The following is a 21,385-nucleotide window of genomic DNA, read 5'->3' as shown; positions in this document are numbered from 1 at the left end:
GTCAATTCATCATTTATGACTGACATCAGTTGAATTCTGAACGTGGATCTCACTTTTGTGGTACAACAATTGTGGTTTGTACGAACTATAACAGCTTACAATTAGATCGTGCCTTTAACATATTAAAATATCCCAAGGCCCTTCACAGGGCCATAATCAAACAAAATTTGACACTGCGCAACAGAAGGAGATGTGACTAAAGAAGGAAAGCTTAATGAAAGATGCAAATTTTAAGGAGCATCTTAAAAGAGAGAGGTAAAAAGTTTTAGGTAGGGAATTCGAATTTGGGTCCAAGCAGGTGAAAGCATTTTTGCCACTGGGGGAGCAATTAAAATTGGGGATGCACAAGAGGCCAGTTTTGGAAGAGTGTGGATTTTGAAGGCTTGTGGGGCTGGAGGAAATTAGAGATGGGCAGCAGAAGGCCATGGAGGGATTTGAAGATCAGGATGAAAATTGTAAAATCAACCTCACTGAGGTGCATTAGTTCCCAGATTGGGAACTAATATACGTCAGTGAGCACAGGGATGATGAGGGGACTTGGTGCAAGTTAGGATATGGGCTGCAGAGTTTTGGATGAGATAAAATCTATGGAATGTATAAGATGGGAGGTCAACCAGGAGAGCATTGGAGTCTAGAGGTAACAAAGTCATGGATCAGCGTTTCAGCAACAGATTTGAGTTGAAACAGGATAGTAGTTGAGCTAAGTAAAGCAGTAGGCAGCAAAAATGAACATAAATCATAAACATATTTGAAATCAACTTTAAACTGTTGGAGTAGATTATTTTAGCTGAAGTTGACACATTTTCTACCTATCAATCCACTGGGACCATTCCCACACATTCAAGAATCCTGCAGCTACTATCTTTAGAACCCTAGGATATTGGCCTTCAGCTCCAGGGGATTTGTCAGCTTTCCATCCCATTAGTACTTTACTGATATTACTCACTCCCCAGTGACCACGTCTGCAGTAATTGTTGGTTGCTGGAGGAACTCCGGCTCAGAATTGATGAGCTGGAGTCCGAGCTCTGGATGCTGCGGCACATCCGGGAGGGGGAGAGTTACCTGGACACTTTGTATCAGGAGGCGGTCACACCCGGTAGATTAAGCACCTCAAGTCCAGTCAGTGGTCAGGGTCAGCAGGGGTGACTGCAAGTGAGGCAGGTAGAGGGATCCTGTGTTCAGGAACAGAGGAGCCTCAGCTCTTGACCTTGTCCAACAGGTACGAGGTACTTGCTCCCTGTGTGGATGAGGAAGATGGCTGTATGGAGGATGAGCCAGCTGACCACGGCACCGTGGCACAGGAGGTCATTCAAGAGGGGGGAGCAAAAAGACAAGTGGTAGGTAAGGGATACTATAATTAGGGGAATTGATAGCTTCCTTTGTAAGCAAGATTGAGAGTCCTGCATGGTATGTTGCCTGCCCGGTGCCAGGATGAGGGACATCTCTGACCGGCTTGAAAGGATATTGGAGAGGGAGAGGGAGGATCCAGTTGTTGTGGTCCACGTCAGGACAAATAACACAGGTAAGATTAGGAAAGAGGACATGTTTGGGGATTATCAGGAACTAGGAACTAAATTAAAGAACAGGTCCTCAAGGGTTATAATCTCCGGATTACTACCCGAGCCACGTGCAAATTGGCATAGGGTTGCGAGAATAAGGGAAGTAAACACGTGGCTAAAGGAGTGGTGCAGGAAAGAGGGGTTCCATTTCGTGGGGCACTGGCATCAGTATTGGAACAGGAGGGATCTGTACTGTTGGGACGGTCTCCACCTGAACTGATCTGGGACCAATGTTCTAGCGAAAAGGGTAAATAGGGTGTTCAACAGGACTCTAAACTAGAAAGTGGGGGTGGGGAGGGAAGGGTAAAACTCCAAGAAGTATGACTAATGGGAAACAAAGCAGCAGGTTAGCGTGTGGGGGGATGGATTCAACTTCATGGAAAATTATGAAAAATCTGAAAAGGAAGGAGAGCCCAGGAGAGGCTATTAAAGTCTCCAGAACACAAAATAGGACAGTGTGTTTGGAAAGGGCTAGGAATCTAACTTCAAGCACATCAGTGAAAGGGGATGGGAAATACAGGACTGAAGGTGTTGTATCTGAGTGCACGCAGTATACGAAATAAGGTAAATGAGCTTGTGGCGCAGATTGAAATTGGCAGGTATGATGTGGTGGGCATCACGGAGACATGGCTGCAAGGGCATCAGGACTGGGAGCTAAATATTCAAGGATATACATCCTATCGAAAAAATAGGTTGGCAGAGGGGGTAGGGTCGCTTTGTTAGTAAGAAATGAAATGAAATCGATAGCAAGAAATGATGTAGGGTCAGATGATGTAGAATCTGTGGGTAGAGTTGAGGAACCACAAAGGTAAAAAAACCATAATGGCAGTTATGTACAGGCCTCTGAACAGTAGTCAGGATGTGGGGCACAAGATACACCAGGAGATAGAAAAGGTGTGTAAGAAAGGCAAGGTTATGGTGATCATGGGTATTTCAATATGCAGGTAGACTGGGAAAATCAGGTTGGTAGTGGATCCCAAGAAAAGGAATTTGTGGAATGTCTACGAGATGGCTTTTTGGAGCAGCTTGTGGTGGAGCCCGCTAGGGAACAGGCAATTCTAGATTTAGTGATGTTTATTGAGGCAGATTTGATAAGGGAGCTTAAGGTGAAGGAACCTTTAGGAGGAAGTGACCATAATATGATAGAATTTACCCTGCAATCTGAGAGGAAAAAGCTGGAATCAGATGTAAAGATATTACAGTTGAATAAAGACATGAGGGAGGAGCTGGCCAGAATTGACTGGGAGATGAGCCTAGCAGGAAAGACAGTGGAACAGCAATGGCAGGAGTTTCTGGGAGTAATTTGGGAGACACAGCAAAAATAAAAATTCATCCCTAGGAAGAAGAAGCATACTAAAGAGAGGAGGAGGCAACCATGGCTGACAAGGGAAGTCAAGGACAGCATAAAAGCTGAAGAGAAAGCATACAATGCAGCGAAGAGCAGTGGGAAACCAGGGGATTGGGAAGCCCACAAAGACCAACAGAGGACAACTAAAAAAGAAATAAGGAGGGAGAAGATTAAATATGAGGGTAAACTAGCCAGTAATATAAAAGAAGATTGCAAGAGTTTTTTTTAGATATATAAAGGATAAGAGAGAAGCAAAAGTGGACATTGGGCCGCTAGAAAATGACGCTGGAGAAGTAGTAGTGGGGAACAAAGAAATGGCGGAGGAACTGAATAGGTACTTTGCATCAGTCTTCACAGTGGAAGACACGAGTGACATCCCCAAAGTTCAAGAGAGTCGGGGGGCAGAGGTGAGTATGGTGGCCATTACCAAGGAGAAGGTGCTAAGAAAACTGAAAGGTCTGAAGGTGGATAAATCACCTGGACCAGATGGATTACACGCCAGAGTTCTGAAGGAGATAGCTGAAGAGATAGTGGAGGCGTTAGTGGTGATCTTTCAGGAATCACTGGAGTCAGGGAGGGTCCCAGAGGACTGGAAAATCGCTAATGTAATCCCCCCTGTTTAAGAAGGGAGTGAGGCAAAAGACAGGTAATTACAGGCTGATTAGCCTGACCTCGGTCATTGGTAAGATTTTAGAGTCCATTATTAAGGATGAGATTTCAGAATACTTGGAAGTGCATGGTAAAATCGGGCAAAGTGAGCATGATTTCATCAAGGGGAGGTCATGCCTGACAAATCTGTTAGAATTCTTTGAGGAGGTAACGAGTAAGTTAGACAAAGGAGAGCCAATGGATGTTATCTACTTGGACTTCCAGAAGGCCTTTGACAAGGTGCCGCACAGGAGGCTGCTCAGTAAGATAAGAGCCCATGATGTTAGAGGCAAGGTACTAGCATGGATAGAAAATTGGCTGTCTGGCAGGAGGCAGAGAGTGGTGATAAGGGGGTCCTTCTCAGGATAGCAGCCGGTGACTAGTGGAGTTCCGCAGGGGTCAGTGTTGGGACCACAACTTTTCACTTTATACACTAATGATCTAGATGAAGGAACTGAGGGCATCCTGGCTAAGTTTGCAGATGATACAAAGGTAGGTGGAGGGACAGGTAGTATTGAGGAGGCGGGGAGGCTGCAGAAGGATTTGGACAGGTTAGGAGAATGGGCAAAGAAGTGGCAGATGGAATACAACGTGGGCAAGTGTGAGGTCATGCACTTTTGGTAGGAAGAATAGAGGCATAGACTATTTTCTAAATGGGGAGAGAATTCAGAAGTCTGGAGTGCAAAGGGACTTGGGAGTCCTAGTCCAGGATTCTCTTAAGGTTAACTTGCAGGTTGAGTCGGTAGTTAGGAAGGCAAATGCAATGTTGGCATTTATTTCGAGAGGACTAGAATATAAAAGCAGGGATGTGCTGTTGAGGCTTTATAAGGCTCTGGTCCGACCACATTTAGAATATTGTGAGCAATTTTGGGCCCCATATCTCAGGAAGGATGTGCTGGCCTTGGAGAGGGTGCAGAGGAGGTTCACGAGAACGATCCCAGGAATGAAAGGCTTAACTTATGAGGAATGTTTGAGGACTCTGGGTCTATACTCGATGGAGCTTAGAAGGATGAGGGGGGATCTGATTGAAACTTAGAGTACTGAAAGGCCTGGATAGAGTGGACGTGGGGAAGATGTTCCCAATAGTAGGAGAGACTAGGACTCAAGGGCACAGCCTCAGAGTAAAGGGAAGACCTTTTAGAACAGAGATGGGGAGAAACTTCTTTCACCAGAGAGTGGTGAATCTATGGAATTCGTTGCCACAGAAGGCTGTGGAGGCCGGGTCATTGAGTGTATTTAAGACCGAGATAGATAGGTTCTTGATTGGTAAGGGGTTCAAAGGTTACAGGGAGAAGGCAGGAGAATGGGGTTGAGAAATTTAACAGCCATGATTGAGTGGAGCAGACTCGATGGGCTGAATGGCCTAATTTCTGCTCCTATGTCTTATGGTCATTAACCCCTTGGATCCCTACAATTTTTGGCATGCTAGATTTGGTAGGGGACCTGTAAAGTAGTCCCAACAATGTTTTCTGCCCCATTTTATTCTTCATTTCCACCCATATTGATTCTACATTCTGATGTTCCAAGTCAAGGTCCTTTCTCGCTACTGTCCTTGCGTCATCCTTTACCATGGCTACACCCTCGTTTTCCATTCTGCTTGTCTTTTCTAAATGTCAGCCTGAAATATAGGGGAGAATTTTCTCCGCATCTGGGGGTGTTGGGCGGGCGCGCAGCCAGTTGGCACCCCAATTGGCTGGACGCCACCATTTTACATGGGTGGGCCAATTAAGGCCCATCCAGCATGACACGCACCCGGAAGCGCTAAGCGCTCCCTGTGCAGGCGGGAGAAGTAGGTTGGGTCAGGGAGTGCACTCTTTCGTGCACACGCACGAAAGAGCACAGAAATCTCCAAGCCACAGAGGTGCCTTGGAGATTAGTTTCACGTATAAAACATTGAATAAAGGGAGAAAAAAGTTTTAAGGGCATGTCTCCTCTTGCGAACCTGTCACATGAGCTGGGACATGTCTATTAATGTTAATAAAAATTTCCAACACTTTTTAAAAACTTTCATGAAACCTCATTCCCGCCCATGGATGAGTTTCCATGAAAAATGCGAAGGCCGCCTGGGCTCTTTGCCTGCCCGCCAACCTTAAGGTTGGACGGGCAGCTCAGGTCAATGATTTAATTGATTGTTAAATGGCCTTAATAGGCCTTTGACTGTTCGCTGGCACGCAGCTGACTTGGCTACTCCCCTGCCGAACTGAAAATCTGAATGACGCGCAGTGACGTCGGAACGCACGCCTGACATCACCCGGGTCATTTTATGCCTCGACGAGCGGGCCCCACCCCCACTCGCAGAGCCAAAGATTCTACCCATAGTTTCCAATCTTAGTCATCTTGCAACCAAATCTCTGTAGAGACTATTAATTCTATTTGTCTGTCATTGTGCCACTAGCTCACATATCTTGTTGCAAATGCTTTGTGCATTCAGATGAAGAGCCTTTAATTTTAACCTTTTACCATTATTCTCTGCTTGGACCTGATTCTCTGATGCATTATTACTGTTAAACTCCGTTCCTTCCAACTACACTTTATGTTTATCTTTACCTATATTGCTACACTACTCTGTTGCCCCAATTTGCTTTCTTTACATTCTTAAATTTCCCTCACCTGGCCCACTCCTCCATTTTTTAGTTTAAAGCCCTATCCATAGGCCTGTTATTCAATTCAGCCATGGAGCCCCTCCCAGTGGAACAGTTCCCTCTTTTCCCAGTACTTGTGCTAGCACCCCATGAACTGAAACCCTTTCCTCCCACACCACTCTTTGAACCACACATTTAATTCTGATTGCTTGACCCGATACCAGTTCGCACATGGCTCAGGTAGTGATCCATAGATTGTTACCCTAGAGGTTTCAATTAATTTGGAACCTAGCTCCTTACGCAGAACCTCAGTCTTAATTCTCTCTTTGATATTTCATTGGTTCCTACATGAACCACAACAATTGAATCATCGTCCTCTCAGTCCTAAGTTGCTCTCTGGCTGCAATGTGGTATTCATAACCCCGGCACGGGACAGGCAACACAACCTTCGGAACTCGGTTGTGGCTTCAGAAAACAGTGTTCCCCTGATTATACTATCTCCTACTAATACCACGTTCCTTTTTTACCTCCCCAACCTGTCTGCCCCCCCATCCCCAGTGCCATGGTGCTGTGATCAGTTTGCCCATCCCCTACAGTCCTTGTTCTCATCCATACAGGTAGTAAGTACCTCATACTAGTTTGACAAGGTCAAGGGCCAAGGCTCCTCCATCACTATACCCTGGATCCCTTACACCTGCCTGAGTCACACCCCCTGCCCCTGACCAGTGTTGAACTCAAAGGTACCATTTAACCTAAGGGTATGACTGTCTCCTGAAACAGTGTTCAGGTAACTTTCCCCCTTCCTGATGACCCACAATGCCTGAAGCTCAGAATCCAGCCCAACAACTCTGAGCTGAAGTTCCTCAAGTTGCAAGCACTTATTGTAGATGTGGTTGCTTGGCTTCTCACTGGTCTCCACATCTTCCACATGTTACAGTCACAGCACACTACCTGCACTACATAGTTTTATTTGATTAGTTCAAATCATTATTGTCGATTTTTTTTTTTCACGTTTTTAGCTACTTAGCTTATCTACTTTGTTATTGATTTTATTTAAGTTTCAGCTCTGAGTTTAACCACTTACCTAGCATAGAGAGCAAACAAAACTGAAACCAATCATCTATCTGCTGTCCTGTAATGCCGCTATCAATTTACATTGGAACATAGGAGCAGGAGTAGACCTTTCAGCCCCTTGAGCCTGCTCTGCCATTCGCTTAGATCATGGCTGATCATCTACTTCACACCATTTCCCACACTTTCCCCATATCATTTAATATCTAGAAATCTATCACACTCTAACTTGATCATAGACACAGATTTATTTTTGAATTTGCCACCACACAGTTCTCTCTCTTGCTGCTGATCATCTCTCAGGGTGACCATTTGTCCTCCCACTACTACCAGTTCCCTTTCTATTGCATGTGAGCCAGCCAGCCCAAACTACTGCCACTTACATAAGATGGTGCAGTCCAGAGGCTGCACGACATCATCCTTCAAGGCCAGCTGCAATTTCCCCACTGAAGGTCAACAGCTATGTACTCACCTGTCTGCTACTCTCTGACAAGAGAGAATAAAATGTAATGACCTCTTTTTGAATAGAGAGCCTCAGTGGCCTCCCTTATGCAACACTGCATAGAAAGCCACATAACATTGCAAATAAATCCAGCTCCAGGCAGGAAGGAGCCCAACATATAAAAGTCACAGCGTTATTTTCACAGCTGCTGGCAATGCTGCTTATTCTGAGTTTGTGACTGCAACAGATTGCAAATTTCAGTGAGAGCATCTTTACTGAAGTGCAAATGACTCGAGTGAGAAGAATTGCACCCTGAATACCCTAGCTGGAATGGCCTACTGCTGAGAATCCTCCCCTTACCTCTTCCCGCACGTTGCTGTGCACCGTCTGTTCATTCTGTCATACGGTATTCTAAGGGGAATGCTTATTGTTGCACCCATGTAGGAGAGCAGCTAGTTTGTGCTGAATCCTTGAAGTCAGGACAAGGTTCTTCACCTACCGCCCCCTGTAGACTTCAGCTGCTTTAAAGAACTTGAGAAAGGGCCAAACACTTGTTCAATTGTAGCAGCAGCCAGTAGAAATCAATCAGCAACTAAACTCAAAGTAGTTGATAAATAATGCTTGTGGGGATGGCCTTCCTGCTGCTAAATGTATATTTAGATGTGTGAGCTTAAGAGAAGGTATTGGCTGGCACATTGAACTCCAAAATTGCAGTACTGGTGTCAATACAGCATTATGAGTGACACCATGATCTGCCTACTCTGCAAACGTCCATGGCAGTCACTGCGCACTAACACCCTCACCAATATTGTGTCTGGCATAACTCACACCAGAAGTGTGAGAGAACATTATGAATACCATTTTGGACTTCTAAGGATACTCATAGTGCCAATAAAATGGTGACATATTGGAAGTTTTCTTCCTATATCTCAAAAGAAACCTGTAGTTTGGCATCAAATAGATTGTAACATTTAGGCTGTTAGAAAGTCCAGTGAACTAGATGTAAATACCACAATGGTGCAAAGGAGTTGTGGATATGGTTAAGTTAAAGAAAATTTATTTTTTGCACATGCCTGGTGGTGTTTCCTCATTTTGAGCATGAAAGTCACACAAATGTATGGTTCCAAGATGTGAATTGAGGGAGCATTATAGTGCTAATTTGTCTATCTTTTATACATATTGCAGGTGCGCCTACAACTCTGTACCTGGCTGATGAAAATCAGAATCTGATAGCTGTGAAGGTTTGGGCAGGTTTAAGTCAGTTGGCTTTGGAAGATATCATCAAGCCAAGTACCTTAGTTGTTGCAAGCAACTTACACTGGACATCGGATAGCTGCAAGGGTATACCTATATTGTTCACTGGGGATCTTTCTAGCTTTTCTGCTAATCCAAAAGAAGGACATCTACGAGAAAAGTACTCTCAACTAAAAAATTCTGTGCAGGTAGAGTATTTGAAAATTACTATATTTATTATAGCAATCTAGCAATAGAATAAGATCTTTCCCATGGTAAGCCTACATCTGGTTTCAAACTGACTTAAATTGAAATATTCTTCAGTACAAAGTTCCTGCCATATTAGTATTAACAGAAATTTATAAGACCCAGCAATTATGTTTACCCCTGTCAATACTATTACTTTACCCTGACTATACCAAAACTATTTCACATAGGGAGAAACTTGATGTACTTTCTTCCAAAAACATTCCCTTATCTACTGGCCATCAAAGCAGCAATAATAAAACCGTGGGATGGTTTCGGCTTTGCAGTATTCCAAATCAAAGTTCATTCACAGAAGTGTTGGATGTTTGCTTTTTGTAACTCTCTTTAAAGTGACAGAGGTGAGATCATCCAAGACTTTAAATATTTTTACCAAATGGCTTTATTAACAAAAACAGTACAGGTTTACAGATACAGATAAATATAACCTTTAAGGCAGGAGTATATTTCAAATCTTGAATATCCAATTCTTCTGCTTTGACTGAAAGGTTAATTCTCTGCCCATGTCCAGAGTGGTAAGAGATCAACAGCCTCTGTGTCACATTCTTCTGGTATAACTCATGCACACAGAGCACTGGATGCTTTCATGAACAGTCTTATACCATTTTCAAATCCCTCTCAGTAATTTTCCATTCTCTCTTGCCTGCGGTTCCACAGACTGATGCCATCAAACAGCACCTGGTGTTTACAATGGTCTCTCACTATCTTTCAAGACTGGCTTATCATAGCCTTCCTAACAGACATACCACTGAATTTTGTCAGCCTTCTCAAGTCAGTTTAACAACTTTTTGAATGAAACTACTACTTTAGTAGGCAATCCATCCAGGTGAAGTCTAAAAATCCTTCCAAGTGTTTATGGTTTTCATATTTAGAAATAAAATGTAGAAATATGTGCACTTGTACAAGGAACACTGGAGATATGGAATAAATGAGCCTGAATATAATATTTTACATAAATTTCTCTCCTTGCTATTATAATGGCAGTATTAGCCCTCGTATTTTAAACTGTTAACATTTCATTTAAATGAGAGTGGGAACTTATATAAAAATATGAAGGAATTATCAGATGGCTTCACTGACAAAGTTTACTATTTTATCTTTTTCTTCCACTGGATAAAGCAGATACACATACAAAACAGGAATTTGCCTTTCTATTTTCCCCTTTATCTTGCACTAACAATTTGCATTTGTATCATACATTTACTGTAAACACACTGCACAGATAAGAGTGAGGTGAAATGATGCTGAGCCAGGAAGCATTAGTGATCAAAAGCTTGATTGAAGAGATGAGATTTAAAGAGCTGGGGGCTCCACTATCAATGGAAGCACCAAAGGGAGTGGAGGAATGCACAAAAGACACATCAGAGGAACGATTCGTTCAGTGACAGAGGCGAATAATGTGTAGGCCAAGTTTGCAGAGGTAGATTGTGATGAAACCAAGGAGAGATTTAGAGACTGCGAGGATTTTAAATTTACTGCTATTGATGTAGGATGGTGATTGGGGGGGTGGGGAGGTGAGTAATGTTGTTCCGGTGGAAATAGAGGCCCCATGGTGGAGAGTATAGGCACTGAACTCATGTTTAAGGGTGTAGATCACCCTAAAGTATTAATTGGTGTCCATCTTTCCCCTATTGGACAGAAACTTGGAGACCAACCAGTGATTGTGCTGCTGCCTTGTTCATGATTTTCTCACTAAACACTACAGCCACCTTAGGTCAGCTATACATAACTAAGTATTTGAAGGGGTGTGTTTTCAACGAGTCATTGGTGGTTAGAGAAATCTACTCCACTTTAAACAAGTTCATCTATTCGGAATTTAGGATCACCTTTAGCATATACTCTAGGCTGATCTGAGCTGAAGAAATTGTGGTATCTGACTCCAGTTGTACAAAACTGATATCACATTAGCAACCCATTTTATTCTGAGCCAACCTTCTTTTCCATTGAGAAGATTCCAATTCACTAGCACGCATTGTCCAGTTTCACCCCCACTGGTCTTTTGGTTGAGATATTAAACCAAACCTGCCTGGTTCAATGGATGTAAAAATCCCTATGACACTATTAGAAGATATGGAATTATCTTGCAGATTTTCTTTTTTTACTCGATTCTTTCATAGTTTATGTCATAGTTCTCATTTGACTTTGACTGTCAGCTTCTGTGTCACTGGTTTTTATTACTAAATATTATCTTATTGCTTTGACCCTTGTACCAGGAAACGGTTTCTGATTTTCTCCCATTTTCTGACCAAGATTTCTTCCTCAATCAACAGGAACAAAGGATCCAATCATTCATTTATTTGTTGTTTGTGGGACCTTAAATGCAGAAATTAGCTGCCACTTTTGTGCCTCCATAGCAATAGTCTTGATTGTAAGCCTTGTTGGAATGTTTTGAGGATCTGAAAAATGCAAATAAATGCAAGTTCTTTCTAATAAAGCTTTATTACAAAAGAGATTTAATGTAGCATCAGAGAGCTGAAAAGTGTTCTTTAAGTGACTGGTGAGTGAGACTGACATGCTTTGGCATTGTTGCCAGTTTCATATTGAAATAATGATGTGTCTTTATTTTGGTGGTGAAGTTAAGTTATCACGTCATTAAAGAGATTATCTCAAATGTATTAACATGAAAGTTGCTATAGTTATTAAATATATAAATGCTATCAACACTTGAGCTACATAAATAAAACTGCATTAAAATAATTTGTTCTACTAATAATAGTACTAATGCTGCAATTTGTATCTCTACCGCCACCTTCAGAAATCTGGTACTCCAATTAGAGATAAAGTTTTTCAGTTTATTAACATATGCATTCTTAATATCTTTCTTTAGAATCTGCAGAACTTTATCAAAGACACTGAGGAAAAGGTGATGACTATGCTTGAAACATTAACTACTCCAAGGTCGTCCAGAGATTTTGGTGCTGATGCACTTGCTCCTACCCAAAGGAAGTCCAACTTTGTTCCAGTTAATAGCACTGTGGTATGTGTACATGCATTCTACTTAAAAAAAAAAAATCCCCTTATCAGAAACAGATTTTGCTTTAATAAATAATTTGTTTTATTTGCTAGATTTGCCTCAAAAGCAGGCAAGGCAGACGAATATTTTTATACAATGAAACAAAATCACTTCTGTGATCAGAATTTCCAACAAATATTTGAAACAAGAGAAATTCATTCCAGGGAACATTATGACTACTTGAATAGGTGTTGTGGCCCATGTTAAAATAAACAATATAGATGAGAACAGGGAGGCAGTCTTGCTGAAAGAGTATTAGAGTTAGGCTCTAAATTTAAAAAGCAGGACCTCGAGGATAATAATCGAGATTATTGCACAAACCATGTGGAAATTGACTTGGAGCAGATGGATCTGGAAATTAACCACAGTATCACAGGAGGAGGCTATTTGGCCCATCGAGTCTGCACTAGCTCTCTGAAAGAGCATTCCACTTAGTCTCCCTCCCCTGCCTTATCCCCGTAACCTTGTACATCATTCTTTCTTTATGGATAGCAATCCAATTCCCTTTTGAATACCTCGATCGAACCTGCCTCCACCACTCCTTCAGGAAGTTTGTTCCAGACTCCAACCATCTTCTGCGTGAAAAATTTTTCTCCTCATCACCTTTACTCCTTTTAACTTAAACCTTATAATACAATGGTCACTGGCCCCTAGAAGCTCTCCCACTGATATTTGATCCACTTGGACCAACTCATTCTCCAGAATCAGGTCCAAAAGTGCATGTCCTCTCGTTGGACTGGAAACATAATGCTGCAGAAAATTATCTTGAACACATTCCAAGAACTCTTGCCTTTCTTGTCCCTTTGTATTATTCCTAACCCAGTCTTTATTTGGATAATTGAAGCCCCCCATTATCATTACTCATGCAGTTAAAGAGATGGTCTGGGGAAAGAGATTCCTTTTTTCATGGAACACTGGCAGCAGTTCTAGGATAGGAAGGAGCTGTGTGGATGCTCACCTGAACCAGGTGAGACCCGTGTCTGAGTGGAAAGGGTAAATCGAAAGGTGGCAGAAATTTTAAACGAATAAGGTGGAGTGGCGCGGTGGGTGGGAGAGGGATCTACAAGAAACACGAGCAGCCTAAATGTAACAAAACAGGATAGAAGAACGTAGAAAAGAATAAAGTAAGGGAGGACATTGATGGCAAGTTAAAAAGTAGTTATAGAACAGGAGTCTTAAAAAGATGGTTAAGCATAAAGTGAGAGAAAATCCTATTAAAAATGAGTTAAAATATCTGTACAGCAGTGGACAGGAGAGCTGGAGGTAATCATGCATTGGGAGGAATCGGACATGGTAGGGATTACCGTGATATGGCTGCAAAAATCAGATCTGGGGATTAAATATTGCAGAGTATAACGTATTTAGAAGAGATGGAGAGGAAACAATGGGGAGGTAGATTAGCTGTACTTAATTGAGATAGCTGTATCCATCCTACTCATGTTATCAGCAAGACAAAAACATAAATCCATATTGACAGAGGTAAAAGATAATAAAGGAGCAATCACACTGATAGGTGTAGTCTACAGACTACCTAATAGCAGAAGGAAGATGGAGGAAGAAACATAGCAACAAATTAGGGGATTGTGTTTAAAAAAAAAAATATTAATAATCGGGGATCTCAACTACGCTGATATTAATTGGACGGTAAAGAGGATAAGGGAATGAAGTTCCTACAATGTGTACCAGACTCTTTTCTAACCTAGTATGTGAAAAGCTCAACAAGGGAAAATTCACTGTTGGATTTGGTAATGGGGAATGAACCATAGCATGTAAGAGAAGTAAAAGTAGGGGAATGTCCATGCAATAGTGACCGTAATATACATTCTAAGATTATGATAAGACATATGATCAGAAAAATGGAGGTAGGACATTAGCTAGGGATGTTGTGATAGACATGGAGTTACAGGAGAATCAAAGTTTAAAAAGTGTCCAGCAAGGCACATTGATGGGGTTAAACTGTTTATACTTCAATGCAAGGAGTATTACAAACAAGGTAAATGAGCTAAGGGCACAAGTAGACACATGGCAGCAGGATGTCATTGCTATAATGGAAACCTGGCTAAAGGAAGGACAAAACTGGCAATTTAATAACCCTGGTTATAGAGTCTTCAGACACGATAAGAGTAGGAGATTAAAAAAAGAGGGGGGTTAGCACTAATGGTTAAAGAATCAATTCTAGTTGTGAGAAGGGATGATATACTAAATGGATCAACAATCGAGGCTTTATGGATTGAGCTTAGAAATAAAAAAGGGGCAGTCACACTACTGGGAGTATACTACAGACCCCCAAAAAGTGAAAGGGAGATACAAGCAGAAATTTGCCTACATATTTGTTCTTCTAAGAACAAAAGGGCAATAATAGCCGGAGACTTCAACTATCCTAATATCAACTGGGATTCAAATAACATAAGGGGCACTGAGGGAGAAAAATTCATGCAGCGTGTCCAAGAAAATTTTTTCAACCAATTAGTGACAAACGCAACGAGAGAAGATGCAATTCTGGACCTAGTCTTGGGAAACGAATAAGGACAAGTGGGTGAAGTGACAGTTGACAACCATATTGGGAACGCTGATCACAATTCAGTTAGATTTAGCATTACCATGGAAAAGGACAGAGATAAGGCAGGAGTAAAAGTCTTGAACTGGGGAAGGCAAATTTTGCAGAAATGAGAAGGGATTTGGCTGAGGTAGACTGGACAGCACTGCTGGAGGATAAAACAGTGGAAAACCAGTGGGAAGCACTAAAAAGCAAGATCCTAATTGTACAACATTGACATGTCCCCTACAAATTCGTTAGCAAATGGTGTAGTTCCAGAGAACTGGGGGATGGGGGATAGCTAATGTAATTCCTGTATTTGAAAAGGTGGACAGGGCATGTCCAGGGAATTACAGACCAGTCTGCTTGACATCAGTGGCGGGAAAAATAATGGAATCCTTACTAAAGGGCAGAATAGAAGAACATAAAGAAATGAGAAATATAATGAATAGTCAGCATGGATTTCAAAAGAGTAAATCTTGCTTGATCAATCTTATTGAATTTTCTTGAGGGTAACACGAGAATAAAAAGTGGTTATGCAGTAGATCCAATTTATCTGGATTTTCAAAAGGTCTTCGATTTGGTGCCCATGATAGGCTAATGAATAAAGTCAGAGAATGTGGAATGGCAGAATGGATTCCTGGATGGCTTCAAGACAAAGCAGAGTGGGAATAAAGGGTAACAAAAACAGAATTACCTGGAAAAACTCAGCAGGTCTGGCAGCATCGGCGGAGAAGAAAAGAGTTGACGTTTCGAGTCCTCGTGACCCTTCGACAGAACTGATTGAATGTTAGAAGAGGGGTGAAATATATGTTGGTTTAAGGTGGGGCGGGGGGGAGAAGAGAAGTGGGGACTGGGGTGGTGTTGTAGGAACAAGCAAGCAGTGATAGGAGCAGAGAATAAAGCGGGTTTTAGTAGACACCTTGTCAAGCACCAGGAGAGAAATGGAAAGCAATGAAGGTGAACAAGGCAAAAGAGAGATAGGGAAATCTTGTCGCAGAGGGGAATAGAACTTCTTCAAGGTAGGCATTTCTTGAAGAGGGGTGGCAGTCAATTAAACACAGATAAAAACAAAAAACTGCGGATGCTGGAAATCCAAAACAAAAACAGAATTACCTGAAAAACAACCACACCACCACCCCCCTCCCCACACTTCTCTTTCTCTCTCTCCTCCTCCCCACCGACCTTAATCCAGCATATATTTCACCCCTCTTCTAACATTCAATCAATTCTATCGAAGGGTCATGAGGACTCGAAACGTCAACTCTTTTCTTCTCCGCCGATGCTGCCAGACCTGCTGAGTTTTTCCAGGTAATTCTGTTTTTGTTTTGGATTTCCAGCATCCGCAGTTTTTTGTTTTTATATATGGGAGTAAAGGGTAGTTATTCAGTGTGGCAGAAGCTGGAAAGTGGTGTTTCACAAGGATCAGTTCTGGGACCACTGCTATTCACAATTTACATTAACCACTTGGAATCAAAAATGATTTCTAAATTTTCAGATAACATCAAATTGAGGCAGGGGAGATGGTCAATACTGAGGAGGACTGTAACAAATTACAGCTGGACATTAATAAACTTGCAGAATGGGCAAATAATTGGCAAATGAAGTTCAACACAGGTGAGGTGGTACTTTTTTTTAAAACTGTTCATGGGATGTGGGCATTGCTGGCCAGGCCAGCATTTATTGCCCATCCCTAAATTGCCCTTTTTTTTTCCAAAGGGCATTTTAAGAGTCAACCACATTGGTGTGGGTCTGGAGTCACATGTAGGCCAGACCAGGTAAGGTCAGCAGATTTCCTTCCCTAAAGGGCATTAGTGAACCAGATGGGTTTTTACAACAATTGGCAATGGTTTCATGTCATCATGAGATTTTTAATTCCAGATTATTTATTGAATTAAAATTTTACCAATTGCCGTGGTGGGATTCAAACCCAGGTCCCCAGAGCATTACCCTGGGTCTCTGGAATACCAGTCTGGTGAAAACCACTATGCTACAGCATAGGAATAGGGAGAGTACTTCTTATTTGGAAGCTGCAAGTCTTGGTGGGGTAGAGGAACAAAAGAATATATCAGTCATTAAAAGTTGTGCCACAGGTTATCAAGGCCATAAAAAAAACATGCACTAGGTTTATTTCTAGAGGGATAAAATTGAAAAGTAGGAAAGTTATGCTAAACCTGTACGGAACCTTAGTTAGGCCACGCTTACAGATCAAGTGCAGTTTTGGTTGCCATATTATAACAAGGATATAGAAGCACTGGAAAGGGCACTGAAGATTTACAAGGGTGATATCAGAAATGTGATTGGATACATATCAGAAGAGGGTTGGTGGGCTGGATCTTTGTTGTAAAAAGAAGACTGATAGGTGACCTAGTAAGGGATTTTAAAATTATGGAAGGTTTTGATGGAGTGAATTCAGAGCGAATGTTTCCTGTTGTGGGTAAGAGCATAACTAGATGTGTCGTGGAAAATGGAGTGAACACTCAGACCCAGGAGGTTTGTCTCGGAAGCCTTTTATTATAATCGTGATATCATGAAGAGCCCAGCAGCATACAACGGAGCTAGCCAGCACTCTCTCTGACTAACATCTCTTTACACACATAGATATAGCAGAAGGTTCGTGACAGAAACTTGGGCAATTACAAATAGTTTCAAATGGCTTCCAGAGATAGCGATCAGTGTTAATGTTTCAGCGATTAGGCAGGACAATGTCAATGGTTTAGCAAGTGTTAATGGTTACATATCCTGGGCAATGCACACACAATAGTTTGTCTCTTGGGTTTCATCGCTGTATCTGACATCCGGAGCCACTTAGTCTGGGAAGGTAGCACTGGCCCTTTGATTTGCTAATTTATGCGCTGACTGCGCAACTGTTTGGGGACATTCTACAGTAATTTCATTATCCATGTATTTCAATTTCCTTTCCCAATTATACATGTAGTTTATTTCATTCACAATTATACGTGTATTTTATTTCATTCACAATTATACACGTATTTTATTCCTCCACAAGAGGCCATCAATTTAAGACAGCCACCAAGAAATTCAGCAGGGAATTCAGAAGAGACTTCTTCACCCAAAGTGTGCTGAGAATGTGGAGCTTGCTATCACAGGGAGTGGTTAAAGTGAATAGCATAGATGCATTCAAGGGGAAACTATGAGAGAGAAGGGAACAGTGTTACAATGATAAAAACAAAAAAACTGCGGATGCTGGAAATCCAAAACAAAAACAAAAACAGAATTACCTGGAAAAACTCAGCAGGTCTGGCAGCATTGGCGGAGAAGAAAAGAGTTGACGTTTTGAGTCCTCATGACCCTTCCAATGGTAGATTTAGTTAAGAAAAGATGGGAAGAGGCTTGAGTGGAGCATAAACACCAGCATGGATTGTTTGGATCAAATGGCCTATTTCTATGCCATATATCCCATGTCATCCTAAATTATTCATTGTCACAAACAAAATATTTTAAAGACCATTTGTTTAGAAGTGCAGTGATTTGAAGAATTAAGATATCAGTGCTTTTGGGAACAAAGTCCAGCTCTAAGTCCAAGAGCTACCAAATCTAATGTTCAGTTCTGTCGAAGGGTCATGAGGACTCGAAACGTCAACTCTTTTCTTCTCCGCCGATGCTGCCAGACCTGCTGAGTTTTTCCAGGTATTTTTGTTTTGGATTTCCAGCATCTGCAGTTTTTTGTTTTTATCTAATGTTTGCTCATTTGGCTTTACCCTCCCCCAAAAATACATTGACCTAATGTTCTGCATTAAGCAAAAACTGACTTTAGTAATTTACAGAAAGTGGCTTGTTTCTTCCTCCCTTTGGATAGTCTTTAAGCTTCAACTGTGCAGCTTGCCAGAGATCCTAGTATATGATTCTGTATAATCAAATAATAACAATAATATGCATCTATATAGCACTTTTAATCATAGTAAAATGTCCCAAGGCATTTAATAGGAACAGATACAAATTGACAACCAAAGAGATAGGGAAGTTTTTAAGGAGCATCTTGAAGCTGGTGGGGGTGCGGGGTGGTTTAGGCAGGGAATTTCAGAGCTTTGGGCCTAAACAGCTGGTGGTATCTCTGCCAGTGGTGAAAAAAGTTGGGGGTGCACAAAAAAAAATGCAGAATTGATACTGGAGGAGAAAGATTTTTTAAAAGTCTAACAGATTCTGCTGGATCAGTTCTTTAAAAGTTAGGACAGTGTTTCGTGGATTCAATAATTCCTAATGTAATTTTTCTTTTTATTCCTCTTAGCAGCCTACTTCATCGGATGGTGAAAGTAAGCTACGGACACTTTCAGCAGCTGGATCCAGACCTGCATTACGTAGTACTAAAATTACATCTGATGATTCCCTCACAAATTTGAAGAAAAAAAAGCTTAGCTTTTTGTCTCGGATTCCTTCTCCTGTTCCATTGTCTCCCCTTTGCAATTCTGTTTCACCAGCTGTACAGAAAGGGTTTATACCACCCAGGAGATGTGTCACACCACAAAGCCGTGAAGAAACAATTCAAACTGAAAGTAATAAACTTTCCCAGGTGTCCTCTTTGAAGAGGACTGAAATTTCCAAAATAGTTGAAGATAATTGGGTTACTGATGAGGAACTTGCAATGATAAACACTCAGGCACTTCGTGAAGGTTGGGCTAACGTGCACTGTGAAAGTGAGAAAGGAACGTTTACAAAGGGACAAATTATCAGTTCCAAGGCCATTACCTTATTATCTGAAAATGTTAAAAATCATCTTGACATTGATCTTGGGTCTCAAATTTCCAAACTAGGTGAGGACAACTGGGTTACAGATGAGGAACTTGCAATGATAAATACACAGGCACTTTTTGAAGGGTGTGCTAATAGGAGCAGTGAAAAGGACGGAGGAAAGGTTCAAAAATCACACATTGTCAATACTACAGATGTTGTCTTACTGCCGCAAAATTCTAGTTATCTTGATAGTGAAGTTGGGAACAAAGTTTTCAAAATTGTTGAAGATAATTGGGTTGCAGATGAAGAGCTTGCACTGATAAATACTCAGGCTCTTTGTGAAGGTTGGGTAAATGGAAGCAGTGAAAATAACAGGGCCAAGATTGACAAGGCGCAAGTTGTCAGTTCTAATGACACTACCTCATTGCAACAAAATGTTAAAATGTATCTTGACCATGAACTTGAGACAGTCATTGCTTCGCCAGATAGAAGTCCACCTGTTGAATCACAGTCCAAAAGGAGATGTAAAAATGAAGCTAGTATGGTAAATTCAAGTGAAGACACTAGTCAGTCTGAAAGAACTGTCACTGCACAAAACAATGATGGTGACAAAGCTGCTGTACAGGATGGGGATAATTTAGACAACAAGCAGGTTTTGTCTCATAAACTGCAGAAGAACAGAAATAAAATTTACTGATAACTGAGGTTATTTCTTTTTTCACTGCATTTGAGTATTTGGGTGTAAACTAGATACATGTATTGTTGGCACTCCCAATTAGTACATTTAAAAGATTTGTAAATGCAATTGTACCGGTTTTGAATAAACTATTTTCTTTATATGTCCTCTTTCAGAATGTACTACAATTTCATAATTTGACATTCTTGCACTAAGTGACACAATATATTTTAGCTGTGAGCTAAATGATCACAGGAACATTATTTCTTCCTACTGATAAATTTGCTCTGTGAAATGAGATTGACCTTCTCAGTACCATTCCTGGTCAAAAAACAACACTACCAGGATGAAAAATATCGATACTGTAGTAGGGATAATAATCTACGGTTGGGAGCGTAAGCAAAGTGCTGATGGAAAAGGGGTGGGGTTTTATGGGACATCTATCTACGCTTTTGAAAGAGGTGGATGGGGGAACAAAACTAACCTTTCCAGAAAATAAAATCCCACTTCAAGAAAGGAAAGAACAAACTGGAAACTGTAGGCTAGTTGGCAAAATGCTGGGATCTAGTATTAGGGATGTGGCTGTTGAAGCATCAAAATATGGATACACAACATGGATTTATGGAAGAAAAATTGTATTTGACAAATCTATTGAGTTTTCTGAGGTCTTAATGGAGCAACATTATGATCGCAGTAGAAACAAGTAACCTTTGTTTGGAAATCCAAAAATCCAGCTATTTATTAAAAGAATGAAACCATACTTAACTGTTCAAAAGAATTTTACTACACAAAAATCAATGAAAATGAATACCAATAACCACAACTAGTCAGTTATGTTAAAAATATTAAAAGTACAATGAACCCAATTACTTGTACTCTAAACTGAAGTTCTTAACTTAAATTTGCATATATGCCCATTTGACTTAGCCCCAAAAAGCACAAGTCAAATACTTGGCAGAAATTGGAAGATTAACCATTTGGTCTGCGTACTGTTTCAAAGATTTGTGTAAGGATTGCGATTTCTTGTGCCTTCCCCTTGTTTCCGATAAGTTTGCCCTCCAAATCTCCTCTAACCGTCCAACATAGTTCAACATAGGCATCGCTAGTGTCATAAGTGATCTTGGGTCAGAACTCTCCTGATTTTAATATTCTTTAACTTGGGGTCTTGTATCAAGGAACTCTCTCTCTCTCTTTCTTTGCTAGCCCAGAAGCCCAATTCACTTTTTTGGTTTAGTCCTTTAGCATCAAAGGGTTTTAAACCTTTTTATCCAGCACACACGATTTCAAATGAATTCAGCTTCAAATCGCCCAGGCAGCTTGT

General features: G+C 41.2%; 1 protein-coding gene across 4 annotated transcripts in view; it reads left to right on the top strand.

Moving 5' to 3' along the window:
* The window catches only part of brca2 (BRCA2 DNA repair associated), a 143,708-nt gene extending 123,481 nt beyond the window's left edge, over positions 1-20,227 (top strand). For 3 of the 4 annotated variants that reach the window (XM_041199192.1, XM_041199191.1, XM_041199194.1), the window contains 3 exons: positions 8,836-9,092; positions 11,975-12,124; positions 18,946-20,227. In XM_041199192.1, coding sequence (XP_041055126.1) covers positions 8,836-9,092; positions 11,975-12,124; positions 18,946-20,085 — 1,547 coding nt within the window. In that variant the 3' untranslated portion in view covers positions 20,086-20,227. The remainder of the gene's footprint in view (positions 1-8,835; positions 9,093-11,974; positions 12,125-18,945) is intronic. The other variant, XM_041199193.1, reaches the window with a different exon arrangement.
* The last annotated feature ends 1,158 nt before the right edge of the window (positions 20,228-21,385 follow it).

The sequence above is a fragment of the Carcharodon carcharias genome, chromosome 11 (assembly GCF_017639515.1).
Source record: "Carcharodon carcharias isolate sCarCar2 chromosome 11, sCarCar2.pri, whole genome shotgun sequence".
Classification (NCBI taxonomy): Eukaryota; Metazoa; Chordata; class Chondrichthyes; order Lamniformes; family Lamnidae; genus Carcharodon; species Carcharodon carcharias.
The sequence above is the reverse complement of the archived record's forward strand: the minus strand, read 5'-3'. Positions and strand labels throughout refer to the sequence as shown.